At 40.1% G+C, this 13,543-nt stretch overlaps 1 protein-coding gene across 1 annotated transcript; it reads right to left on the reverse strand.

Moving 5' to 3' along the window:
• Positions 1-6,789: 6,789 nt before the first annotated feature.
• Positions 6,790-13,040, reverse strand: LOC146580505 (uncharacterized). The gene is made up of 4 exons (XM_085269614.1): positions 12,794-13,040; positions 7,688-7,727; positions 7,390-7,443; positions 6,790-7,192 (listed from the first exon to the last, which is right to left on the reverse strand). The coding sequence occupies exons 2-4, from the start codon at positions 7,718-7,720 to the stop codon at positions 6,911-6,913; spliced, it is 369 nt and encodes a 122-aa protein (XP_085125740.1). The 5' UTR covers positions 7,721-7,727; positions 12,794-13,040; the 3' UTR covers positions 6,790-6,910.
• Positions 13,041-13,543: the final 503 nt, after the last annotated feature.

Here is a 13,543-nt window from a genome sequence, read left to right on the forward strand (position 1 = left end):
TTTGCACTATTCATTAAACTATCTGCCTTAAAATGTTACCATTTAGATGATCTCAGCACTGCAATGAAAATGTACAAAGCACTAAATAATCTACTTTTAAGCTGCTTTCAGAAGTTGTTTGAACTGTGGGAAAAGGCATGCTTATCAAAAGTGAGTGTCAGGACTAATACTAATAAAATATGTATGTCTGACAAGGCCGTAAATTTCAGTAGTTGTGATGAAAAAGAATGAAAAAAAAAAGTTTAAACCAAAATAAAATGAAAGTATAATTATCAATGACTATAAAAATAGATGATATAAATGTAACTATATATAAAAAGTGTCCTGTCTTTTAATGACGTGAGTGTTATAAATAGTTTTTTGAATGAATGCAAACAGGCAAACTGCCCACCTGATCACTGTCAGTGTCCTCATACATGCCCGGCATCACTCTCACATTCTTCTCTGCCATTTCTGACTTCCTTGTGCAATATTACGGTTCCTCCCTATCATAAGCTTTCTCCATAATCACCAAAGACAGAGTTCAAGTCTTTCTGGCATTCTCTATACTTCTCCATCAACACTCCAAAAGCAAACATTGTATCTGCTGTGCTCTTCCTTGGCATGAAGCCATATTGTCATTTATCCAAATGCCATGGTTTTTTATATTCAGTAACTTTTTGTCAGCTGATATAGTTTTCTTAAAATCAAAAAGAAAAAACAAATTTCAGATTATTATGCAGGTGTGGAGCAATGTGACAGGCACCACTTTAAATGAACATTCAGGACTTCATAATCTGAAGGTTTTAAACAAGTCTCAGACGGCTCAGTCAGCTTATCCTCTCAGTTTGAGCTGCTTCCACCTGGCTGGAGATACAAATTGGAATAATGTTGGGACTAAAGGCTTTACGAATTCCTTCGCTACTGAATGATGTAAATGAGAGACGGTATAGATGTGTTGTTGTTGTTGTTGTTGTTTTTCTTGTGTCTGTTTGATGTTAGGCATTGTGTGCTTGTTTGCGCTTGGCTGTAATTGCCAAGTTACCCTTGGGGAGAAAAAGCTTATCTTCACCTTAACCTTCCTACAAATATGTTCAAAGATGACTTGACATTAATCACTTCTACAATTTTAAATGCATCTCTTTTAACAGGCTATCTACCAAAGGCTGGTGGCTGTAATAAACCCCAAATTAAAAAGCCTAATATACAGTTTTACTCTCTGCAGCTTCTCTTCTCCTGTTATCCCCCAAACCCCCATCCCCTTAGAGACTGTGCCTGCTCTCAAACAGGTATAAAACAAACTACAAATCGGCAAAAAACAACTTGAACATAAGAAATCATAAAGAAAGAATAATAGAGTATCCATGTCTGCACCAAGGTGTAAAACTGTGTGATCATATGCTCCTCACATACAAGGTTTTGAATAATCAGATCAGGTTGCAGCAGAGAGCAGCGAGCACTGCAAAGTGTCAGCAAGAACTGTGAAAATGACAACACAGACATTGTGAATAAAATAATATAAAAAGCTGAAAATGAGCACTCTGAGCCTTGTGAGATCCTTCAGGGTTCCCGGTGCTATTTAGCAGATGCTCACTTTCATTACTTACCAGGACACCTGAAATTATGCCAAGTCAAAATGTGTGTCATTAGTTCTGTCTGTTGTTGACACAACTACCAGAGCATGAAGAGAATGTAAATGTTTTTATTCTGTATTATTTTGCATTGACATTGTTTTCAAACAGGTAAAACAAATATTTTCAGAGACTATTTTAGTGCAAATTAAAGGGATGCAGCACTTGTAAATAAATACTTATGTATTTACAGTTCAGTGTGCTGCTCCCCAAAGTTTTCAATCAATGTCTTTATTGTTCTCAGTTTCTTTTCCATGGATGCAATTTCCTCATCAAGCTCTTCATTTGTGCTGTCTAGTTCAGCTTTGGTTTCTTCCAAGGAAACCTTAAGGCCCTCCATATCTGTGTCAGGATCTGTTTTACCAAGCAGTGCGTCAAATTTCTTGATCACTGCTATCATTGGGTCCATGAGAGCCAGATATTCATCTACCAGCTCTGAAGCTTTCAGCATGTCTGACTTGCACTCCTAATAGGAAAAAGAAAATCTTCATGGCACAAGATCAATAAATACACAACAAAGTCATGCTTCAAAGTCATGCATGATGTTATTCTTAATGCACACAAGGGACAAACTCAGTATATTTTATATGCAGTGAGAAACTTTTACTGACCATCAGTTCATCCATTTCCTGTTGTGCTTCCTTGTAACTTTCCTTGAGCACTTCCTGGATCTTAACAGGGAGCAGTGACATGTGGTTACAGTTTATAATGGCTGACAGAAACTTAGTTTCAGCAACAGACGTGATTGTGGTGACTCACAATCACATGCATTAGATAAAAATAAAAGATTGGACTTAAAGCAAACATCAGTTTACCAGTTGGTTCTTGTTTGTCAGTGATGCTGAAAGGCAAATCAGACACAGCAGGGTGGACATGAGGAACAGGCCTTTGGTGATACTGAAAACAGCCACCCCTCTGCTTCTGGCCAAAACTGTTACTGCCATCACTGTTTGGAGTAAATAACGTGAATTTTTTACACTGTAAGAAAACAAATAGAATAGTTACAAAAAAGAAACAACATTTGAAAATTCCAGGGAATATATATTCTAATTGAAAAATGTACAATGTTAGCAATACACAAAAAATGGTAATAGAAATACTCAGTCGAATCTGCAACCGTCTGATTAGTGAAAAGTTCTAGAATAAACTATGATGTTGTAAATATTAGTTTTCAGCTTACCTGTGATGCAAATACAAGCTGATAAATGAAATGAAGAGATGGGACTTTACACAGTGCTTTTATGCAGACCTGCAGCCACCTCCCTGATGGCGCACCTCTGATATGTCAAGTCAAGTCAAGTCAAGTCAACTTTATTTGTCAATTCTGCCACATGTACAGGACATACACAGAATAGAAATTGCGTTACTCTCAAACCCTAGTGATTAGAAAAATGCAAATAAAATAATTAAAAAGTAAAAATTTTAATAAATACAATACAATTTTACGTATAACAAAAAAAAAGCTATGCAATATACAATATACAATATTCAAGTAAGAAGGCATAGTGGTGCAAAATAGGCAAATAGTGCAAATGGGGATTTAGTAGTGTACGGTAAGAGATAGTGTAACAACAAAGTCTTATGAGGTCCAATGCTTAAGCAGTCCAATGCTCCACAAAGTGACTGGAGCAGGCCAGTGAGTGCGTCAGAGAGTGAGTGTGTGTGTGTGTGTGTGACAGAGTTCAGTGAGACCGTGGTGGAGAAGAGGGGAGAGGGGGGCAGAATCGGGAGGGAGTTTAGCTTCCTGACAGCCTGATGGATGAAGCTGTCCTTCAGTCTGCTGGTCCTGGCCTGGAGACTCCGCAGTCTCCTCCCTGACGGCAGCAGCTTGAAGAAGCTTTGCATTGGGTGCGTGGGATCAGCCGCTATGCAAAGGGCTTTTTTAGTGAGACGGGTGCTGTAAATGTCCTGGAGGGAGGGGAGAGAGACACCAATGATCCTCTCTGCAGCTCTCACTATGCGTTGGAGGGTGCTATGGCAGGACGCATTGCAGGCTCCAAACCACACAGTGATGCAGCTCGACAGGATGCTCTCGATGGTGCCTCTGTAGAAAGTGTACATGATGGGGGCTGGAGCTCCTGCTCTTCTTAGTTTGCGGAGAAAGAAGAGACGCTGCTGTGATTTCTTGGCCAGTGCTGTGGTGTTGTACGTCCAGGAGAGATCCTCTGTGATGTGCACACCCAAGAACTTGGTGCTGCTCACTCTCTCCACAGACGCTCCGTCAATGGTCAGAGGAGCATGTTGGGTGTGCATTCTCCTGAAGTCCACAACAATCTCCTTCGTCTTCTCCACATTCAGAGAGAGATTGTTGTCAGCACACCACGTGGCCAGGCGTCTCACCTCACTTCTGTAGTCGGTCTCATCCCTGTTGCTAATGAGACCCACCACCGTTGTGTCGTCCGCAAACTTGATGAAGAGGTTGGAGCTGTGTGATGGAGTGCAGTCATGGGTCAGCAGAGTGAAGAGGAGGGGGCTCAGCACACATCCCTGCGGGGCCCCCGTGTTTAAAATGATGGTGCTGGATGTATTACTGCCGACCCGTACTGCTTGAGGTCTTCCGGTGAGGAAATCCAACAGCCAGTTGCACAGTGAGGTGTTGAGCCCCAGCTGGACCAGTTTTTGAGTGAGCTGTTGGGGGATTATAGTGTTGAATGCTGAACTGAAGTCTATGAACAGCATTCGAACATATGAATCTTTTTTGTCCAGGTGTGTGAGTGCTGAGTGGAGTGCAGTGGAGATGGCATCATCGGTTGAGCGATTGGGCCGATACGCAAACTGGAAGGGGTCCAGGGAGGGGGGCAGGACAGTCTTGATGTGTTGCATGACTAGTCGTTCGAAGCACTTCATCAGGATGGGAGTAAGTGCAACAGGACGGTAGTCATTAAAGCAGGAGGGAGATGACTTTTTTGGAACCGGAATGATTGTGGTGGCTTTAAAACATGTGGGGACGACAGCCTGGATGAGTGATATGTTGAAGATGTCTGTGAAGACATCAGTGAGTTCCACTGCACAGTCTCTCAGTGCACGACCAGGAATGTTGTCAGGACCCGGAGCTTTACGTGCATTGATCCTGCTGAGGGATCTCCTCACGCTGTCCGGGGACAGAGTCATCACCTGGTCACCAGGAGGGGGTGGGGTCTTCTGTGCAGTGGTGCTGTTTCGGACTTCAAAGCGAGCAAAGAAAGTGTTCAGCTCGTTCAGCAGGGGGATAGTACTGTCACAAGTCTGTGGTGGGGGCTTGTAATCTGTGATGGTCTGAATGCCCCGCCACAGGCTCCGTGAGTCTCTGCTGTCTTTGAAGTGATGGGATATTTTCCTGGAGTACTGTCTCTTAGCCTCTCTGATGCCACGGGAAAGGTTGGCCCTAGCTGTCCTCGTCTCCATCTCTGAAGGCAACATTCCGAGCTTTCAGCAGCCTGTAGACCTCTCCTGTCATCCATGGTTTTTGATTGGCCCGGACAGTTATGGTTTTCGTGACTGTTACATCCTCAATACACTTGTTGATGTAGGCTGTAACAGTCTCTGCGTACTCCTGGAGGTCAGTGGTGTTGTTGTAGGTGGCAGCCTGCTTAAACATGTTCCAGTCTGTGGTGTTAAAGCAGTCCTGTAAAGCCTCTGAAGACCCTTCTGGCCACACTTGTATCTGCTTACGAACCGGTTTGGTGGCTTTAACGAGCGGTCTGTAAGCAGGCATTAGCATGACAGTGATGTGGTCTGAGGCGCCGAGGTGGGGGAGGGGAAAAGCTTTGTAAGCTCCTCTCTGGGTGGTGTAAACAAAGTCCAGTGTGTTATTTCCCCTTGTTGGAAAGTCTATGTGTTGTTGTATTTTTGGAAAAACGCACTTTAAGTCTGCATGATTGAAATCCCCAGCCAGGATGAGAAAAGCATCAGGATGGGCTGTCTGCTGCTCACTGATGTGCTGGTACAGTTCATTCAGTGCCTCGCTCCTGTTGTTGACATTGGAGGAGGGAGGGATATACACAGCGCACAGTAGTATGGCTGTATATTCCCTCGGTAGATAGAATGGCCGGCACTTAATAACCATAAACTCCAGCACTGGTGAGCAGTGTTTCCAGACCGCAACAGCATCGCGACACCAGGCGTCATTGATGTAAACACAAAGTCCTCCCCCGCGGGTCTTACCTCCCGCGACGATGACTCTGTCAGCACGGTAGCATGTTAGCTGGTCGAGCTGAATGGCGCGGTCCGGGACACTGTCGCTAAGCCATGTTTCCGTGAACACAAAAGCACAGCAGTCCTTTACATTCCTTTGAGATGAACGTAGCAGTCGGATGTCGTCCAGTTTATTTTCTAGCGAGCGTACGTTGGCCAGAACGATAGAGGGGATGGCGGTTTTGTGTTTACATTGAGCACTTTCTGTTGTTTCACTTTCACAGAAATCTTCATGACGTATTAAACTAATTGCATCATTGTGTTACAATACCACCAATACACAGTCTGGGTTTCCAATAAGTACAGTTTTCAGTCAGTAATTTGTAATATGGTTATTTCAAACTTTCTCTAACAGTAATAATAAACCTATTAACTATCTATGTATATAGGTGCCTTTAAAAAAGAGATGAAGTTAAGAGTATATATAAAAAGAGAAAGTCAGACTTTTTCAGACCTAATAATGTATTTTTTGTAATTTGACAATTTAGAGAACGTTACTGTTCATGCTGGTTTTAGTAGACCTAGGATAGAAATATATAGTAGTTTTATTCCTATCAGTGCCTGAAGAGCAGAATGTTTTTTTTCTTATCATCATGTAGAATAAGATTTACACATGACCAATTTTGTGATTCAGACTGAGGCACAAATATTGTGAATGTGAGAGAATATTGCTTTAATCCAGCAGCAGACGATACCTTTATGTGATAATCCAGTAGCCTTATCACCTGGCAGTGAGGCATAAACAGACATATTTCAAAAGCCTGAGCCTTATGTTTCAGAGTGGTGAGGAATGAGTATATATTAAATTAATGATATGAGTGTATAAATTGGTTAGCCTTCATCATGTGACTAATTGACTGGTGTGCTACACTTATGATATATGATATATTTTATCAGTGAGTAAGCATTGGACAAATCGTTGATTATTAAACATGAGCTTTATTTGCAGACAGGGTTTATTCTTCCTATACATTATTATTAACTGTCAGCTTTACTGATACTACTTAAGACAACAAATTATAACAATGTTATAATAATGAGAGTGAAAAACTTCACACTGAATCTGCACATTATGGAAGAGAAGCTTTATGAATACAGTGGAATCAGCGAAAGAGACAGACAATATGCTACAGTTCATCTTTATGCCCCTCTAGTAATACTAACCACTTCATAATTCCACTTAGTTTCTCTTCATTGTCCTTGAGTTCTGCAGCTTTTAACTCAAGGTATTTGCCTTTGTACTTCTTGGTAGCATCCATGAGCTTCTTTAGGTCATCCATGAAATGCCGCAATGGCGTGAGCAGTTTAAACTCTTCCACTGTATTTCTCATTTTAAATAGGTGGTCTATTAAGCGCGTAGCATCATCATAGATTAGTGGAGTATAAATTCTATCTAGCTTGTTTTCAGCCTGACAAAAAAAACCCAAAGCAAAATCAATACATATATCCTTTTTATATCATTTATATATCAAAGATATAAAAAGATACATTGATGGATTTTATTTATAGTTATTTGTTTTTTTTGGCTTTGCTAATTCCATAACATTAGAAAGATTTATATTAGCAGTGACAGACTCTCATCCATAACATGAACATTGACACTGACCTTCTTTCTCAGTACTTCTTCCTGTAGTTTCTCAACATTTTCTCTCAGTTCCTCCTGTATATTCAGAGGGAATGTCAACAAACATGTGAAGCATGTGATTATGCCAAAATGGAAACAAAAACAGTCATTTTGCTTGGGTGGTCCGTGACCCAATACAAAAACAATGCAATTTTAAAAAAACAAAACTAATCAATAATTTTACCAGTTGATCCTCATCTATCAGTGAATTTGAAAGGTTAGCTGGATACAGCAGAGTGAAAATGATGAATAAGCCTTTGGTGACTGTGATCCCACTCACTTCTTTGCTTCTAGGCAAACCTGCTGCTGCCATCACTGTTCTGAAACAACAACAGAGAGCAAACTTACAAAGTAAACTTTTTCTTACTATGAGTCACGATATTAGAATACAATTTGACAACAAAATCTTTTCTTAATACAGCGTCACAGATCATACCTGGTATTGGAAGGAGAAGCGATGAATGACAAAATAATTGGATGATACACCACACATACGTTATATAAGACCTGGTGTTACCTCCTCTATGACACGGCTCACTTATGGGTGGGAAGGTCTGTGGGTGTATCCAGCTATATTTGTATTTACTTTTTTTGTGCATAATTATTTGTTCTTGTAATTTTATTAATTCAATATGAGTACAGTGAGCCAGTGAAACACAAACAAAATACTACAATAAGTTCTAAAAGTAAAAGAGAAAAAGCAGGTGGGTATCCTTTATGTTCACATACTTGAACTGTCACATTGTAACAACAAATATTGACACTGTCATAGTTAGCCACATGATGTTTTTTTTCCGTTTGAACAGAGTTTAAATGATCAAACAGACAAAGTGTAGCTGCGTAAGGGCCACAGACGCCTACACAGAAACCTCCATAGATTTTGAAATTTTAAAGGTACAGTCAGTTTTTTTGTAAGTTATGAAAACAAAGTGTCTAATTAAGTTTTCAAAAAACAAACAAACTGGTGGATCCTTATAAACTTAAAATTAATCAATTAAAAGTACAGAAGAGCAGACATCGGGTTGTGGAAGCCGCTAATGTGCCCTGGCATCTTAAATATACTGGCTTTTTATGCATGTGGCTAGAGAACGACAACACAGGGCTGGCCCCTGGCATAAAGTGCCTTTGTGGTTGTTTAGGTTAGCCCTAGCATCGCTAACCAGAAGTTAGCCCCAGTAGTGGCTGGGCAAAATTGGAACAACTGCATCATAACGCTACATCTCAATATGGACTTTTGATTATCCTAACACTGAATAAATGGCTCCTAAAAGAATATCTAGGTGCTCAAAAGAAAAAGAAATAAAAAGAAAATCGGAGATGGAAAAAATAAAATAAAAATAAAATAAATATAGGATAAAGGTAAGTATTATTTATTGACTCTACCGGAGTGAATTTGACGATTCTTATTTCAAATGGTCAACTTCTTATATCAAAGTCGTGTTTGAATATATGTAACAGTAAATAGCCACAGTACCTGACCTGCTGGCTCAACATAATAGATGAGATGATGACTCTGAAGCATTTCTTCTGAGAACATACTTATTTTATGACAGTTCGTTCGCCAACCCAAGTGGATTTGTAACGTGCGGTGGAGATGAAGCCAACTGCGGAGGTGTGCAGGTGGATGGCAAATGAGCAAAAGCTTCTAACTTTGCAAAAGTACTCATTTATTTAAAATATCAAAAATAAAAGTGCTACCTCTACTACACATTACTTTTGAGCACACTAGTCCGTGTACACACGGAAGAATCCATTACAGAGAGATGGTACGAAGAAGAGCAAAAAATCAGCTCAAGAGGACGAAGGCAAGGAAGACAGTCCGGATGGAATCTGCTCCAGACTGCTCAGGGACTGTGCAGACCAGCTCTGTCAGGTGGCCCTGTACATCTTCAACCTGAGCCTGAGCCTGGAGAGGGTTCCTGAACTGTGGAAGACTTCCTGTGTGGTTCCGGTGCCAAAAATCGCACACCACAGGGAGCCCAACCACTTCAAGCCTGTTGCCTTGACTTCTCATCTGATGAAGACCATGGAAAGGCTCATCCTGCACTACCTTCAGCCACTGGTGGGCTCAATGATGGACCCCCTGCAGTTCGCCTACCGTTCTGTAGTCGGGGTGGATGACGCTGTCATCTACCTGTTACACCGATCCCTCTCTCACCTAGAGCAGGCGGGGAGCACTGTGAGGATCATGTTTTTTGAATTCTCCAGTGCTTTCAACACCATCCAACCTGCAGTACTGAGAAGGGAGCTGGAGGGAGCCGGAGTAGGCAAACAGCTGACTGCATGGACCATCGACTACCTTACCAACAGACCACAGTATGTGAGGCTCGATGACTATGTGTCCTAGGTGGTAATCTGCAGCACGGGGGCACCACAGGGCACGGTTCTCTCACCTTTCCTGTTCAGCCTTTACACTTCAGACTTCTGTTATAATTCGGACGATTGCCATCTACAGAAGTTCTCAGATGATACAGCCATCATTGGATGCGTATCAGACGGCAATGATCAGGAATACAGGGGGGTCATCAGCGACTTTGTAGGCTGGTGTGAGACCAACGTACTCCAAATCAACGCCAGCAAGACAAAGGAGATGATCATAGACTTCAGGAGGAAGTCACCCCCTACAACACCGGTGAACATCCAAGGGAAAGACATTGAGATTGTGGACTCTTATAAGTACCTGGATGTTCACCTCAACAATAAACTGGACTGGACTACAAATACAGACATCCTGTATAAGACGGACCAGAGTCGACTCCACCTGCTGAGGACACTGAGGTCCTACGGAGTCTGCAGGACATTAATAAGGACATTCTATGACACTGTGGTAGCATCTGCCCTTTTCTATGCAGAAGCCTGCTGGGGGAGTGGATGCACGGACAGGGACAGGAGCAGGATGGACAAACTGGTGCGGAGGTCTAGCTCCGTGTTGGGATGTCCCCTGGAGTCTGTGGAGGTGATTGGCGAGAAGAGGATGTTAGTAAAGCTGACATCCATCATGAACAACCCACATCACCTACTGCATGAGTCTGTGAGTGGGCTGAGCAGCTCCTTTAGTCAGAAACTGAAACACCCTCGCTGCAGGAAGGAGCGCTTTCGCAGATCATTCATCCCAACAGCAGTTAGACTCTATAACTCCTCAATCACGATGTCATAAATCACTGGACACTGTGAACATCCACGGTCACCACTTCATGCATAATGGACCTTCCATGTGTATGGACATGTGCAGGTATATATGTATGCATATGTATATTTAGTGTGTTCATGTGTGTGTGTACATGTCTATACATAGGAATAGTAGTGGTACAATAGTTATGTCAAGCTATATAGTTTATGTCTTGCATATTTCCAACCATATCCTTAATCACATACTGTGTATGCTACCATTGTATATAGTGTATTGTCTTACTTTTTTTTCATTGATTGTACTTATTTGTATTTTTGTATTTCCTTGTGATATCTGTACCTGCGCTGAGGTAACGCAAAAATTTCCCCGTCGTGGGATCAATAAAGTCTTATCTTATCTTATCTTATCTTAAATAAGGGGGTGACACACCAGTCATGAGACAGGAGGCGCCATTATGCAGCGATACACTGCATTACAACAGCAACTGTTACAAATTGTAGACAAAAATAATGACCAAATAACCTTGTAGTGTTTTCTTGTATATACGGCAAATCTTTTCACCTGACAAACAGCAACTAGAAAGTAATAAATTTATCATTAATTTTTGCTAATGTCTTTTTCATTAGAACAAGATATACTTGCTACTCATTTTTTATTCATATTGATTTTTCATTGCTATTTATTTGTTCTTTTCAATGTTATGTTATTTTTCATTTTCTTTACTGATATACCTTTTATACAAGTTGCTTTCTTTCTTCACCTAGCAGTGTGGTGGCTGTGCTGGAAGTGTTTTGGGGCTTCATATAAAATCTCAGTTAGGGCCATCGAAATCTTAGGGCCAGCCAGAAGGCAAAGGAGAAAAGAACTCATAAGCATTTGTGAGCCATGGGGACACTCAATGTAATTCTAGGCTAATCTAATTACTTGTAGCAATAGGAAATGAGCTGGTTGTCATACTGACACATGGATTTTGAAAAAACAAAAAAACTAAAACTAAAAGTTTGTCTTATGTGGTTATTATAGCTAGGATTATGCAGGGGTTAAGAAAAGAGAATTCAGCTGAATGATTGGAGAGTACAGTCTGCAATCTGATGACATCTAGTGGTGAGATTTTACACAATACAACAATCAATGAATTATACTTTTGTCTAATAAACTGTTATGATAACTGCTTTAAAGCCACTTCATATTTTAACAAAATCTTCACTGCTTTTTTTTTCAAATTTAGTATATGTAGTGTAATAATTTAACTACCGTAGAATTGAATTCATAATAAGTTGGTTCACATTCTTTTGAACTTTCTCTTGTAATTTTATGTTTTGTTTTGTTGCCTTGATATGTCAATATATGAAATTTGTCATTTATCCAAATGCCAAGTTATTTATAATCAGAAACCTTCTGACTAGATTTGAGAAAAGCGGAAATGTGACAGTTGAATGGCGATAACAGTGACAGGAGAATAATGTAAACTTTAATAAGTCTGACCTGAATTCAGTGCCAGTTTTGGTCATTAAGCACAGCTTGGACCAAATCAAAGTAATGCTGCAGGTTTTACATGTTAAGTTGAAGAGAATCAGGAATGAAGTATTATTATATATTGTGTCACTTATATATAATTGTAAATAAGAATTAGTTAACAAAAAACACAGTGCTATCAATATAAATTGTTAAAATGAAGTAAAAAGGAGTTGGCCTAGAATCAAGTTTTCCACAGGTAATACATCCATCATATTTCAGATTTTATTTAAAGTGTATAAATGAATGAAAATGAATCACAGTTCAGGCAATAAATGATGTCCACCTCTTTCATGAAAACATAGTATATCTAAACAACATGTATTTATTTTGAAGATATTAAATAGAAACCGTTAGAGTTCATTTCGTTTCTCCTCTAGAAATTTGATGATGTTCTTTAGTTCTTCCAGTTTCTTTTCATTGTCCTTCATTCTTGCTTTATTGTGATCTTCCGCCCCATTAAACCAAACCCTGGATTTGTCAATGAAGCGACTAAATTTGTTCATCAGTTCCAGCAATGGTGGAAAATCCTCTGCCATTGATGATGTCTTTATTAGTTCATAAATAGAATAAAACTGCTCTATTTTTTCATCATATTCTCTTGAATTGGTTGCTTTACTGTACTTGTAGTCTGCCTAATGAAGAAAATAACGATGTTTAGTTTATATTCTGTTGTGGAATGTAGTTTCATGTCCACATTTGGCTGACAACATGTGATCAACATGAAACTGACAGACTAACCTTCATTCTGGCTGCTCTTTCTTCTAGTTTCCGAAGTTGTTCTTTGAGTTTCTGAAATTTGCAGAAAGAGGTTGTAAGTGTGTCAGTTGCTTCGCCGCACCACATACAAACATCTCGAACTGAATAAAAAAAAAAATCCAACCATTAATGAGCTTGTGGTGACTTGCAGTGACAGATAAACATGTATTGGTCATATGACAAAAGAAGCTAAAAGATTTACCAAAAGTTCCTTATTGCTCAGTGAATTTGCAACATAAACCAATGACAGCAGAGAGAAGATGAAAAAAATCAGTCCTCTGTTTCTGGATAAGGCTGATCCTGCCATCCCTGTTTGAAAAAAACTGGTATCAGTTTGAAAGAAAATAACTAAATATTATTGAAAAAAGAATTCAATGGATGTGTCCTGTTTATTGATATATTGTATAGAATATATTAAATGTAAACCATCTCACTGTAGAGTGTTACTGATCTTACCTGCCTGGTGAATGGAGTAGGAGTTGCTTTACTGTACAAGTCAGGGCTGAAAACACAGTGAGACGACACGCTGCAAATGGCTTATATTCTCTGGTGTTAGTTCACTAATGTCACATCTCATGTGTGTGAGCTGCCCTTTTGCTTTTCTTTCCACAGAAATAGTGTCGGTCAGACCCACTTTACAGGAATTAAGGGTCATCAGTTACTCTTGTGACATTTAAAGAAAAAACTGACAGAAGCCACCGACAGCAAAGGCACGAGAATGTGGTTAACACA

This window comes from Mchenga conophoros, linkage group LG3 (assembly GCF_057382185.1).
Source record: "Mchenga conophoros isolate Kocher_MC1m ecotype Shallow Benthic linkage group LG3, M_conophoros_male_GT1.1, whole genome shotgun sequence".
Lineage (NCBI taxonomy): Eukaryota > Metazoa > Chordata > Actinopteri > Cichliformes > Cichlidae > Mchenga > Mchenga conophoros.

Coding starts and splice junctions, on each gene's coding strand:
- LOC146580505 (XM_085269614.1), bottom strand. CDS start 7,720: ATGGCAGCAGCAGGTTTGCCTAGAAGCAAAGAA. Junction 7,444..7,687: donor GTTTGCCTAGAAGCAAAGAA/GTGAGTGGGATC, acceptor CTGAATATACAG/GAGGAACTGAGAGAAAATGT. Junction 7,193..7,389: donor AAGAAGTACTGAGAAAGAAG/GTCAGTGTCAAT, acceptor TTTTTTTGTCAG/GCTGAAAACAAGCTAGATAG.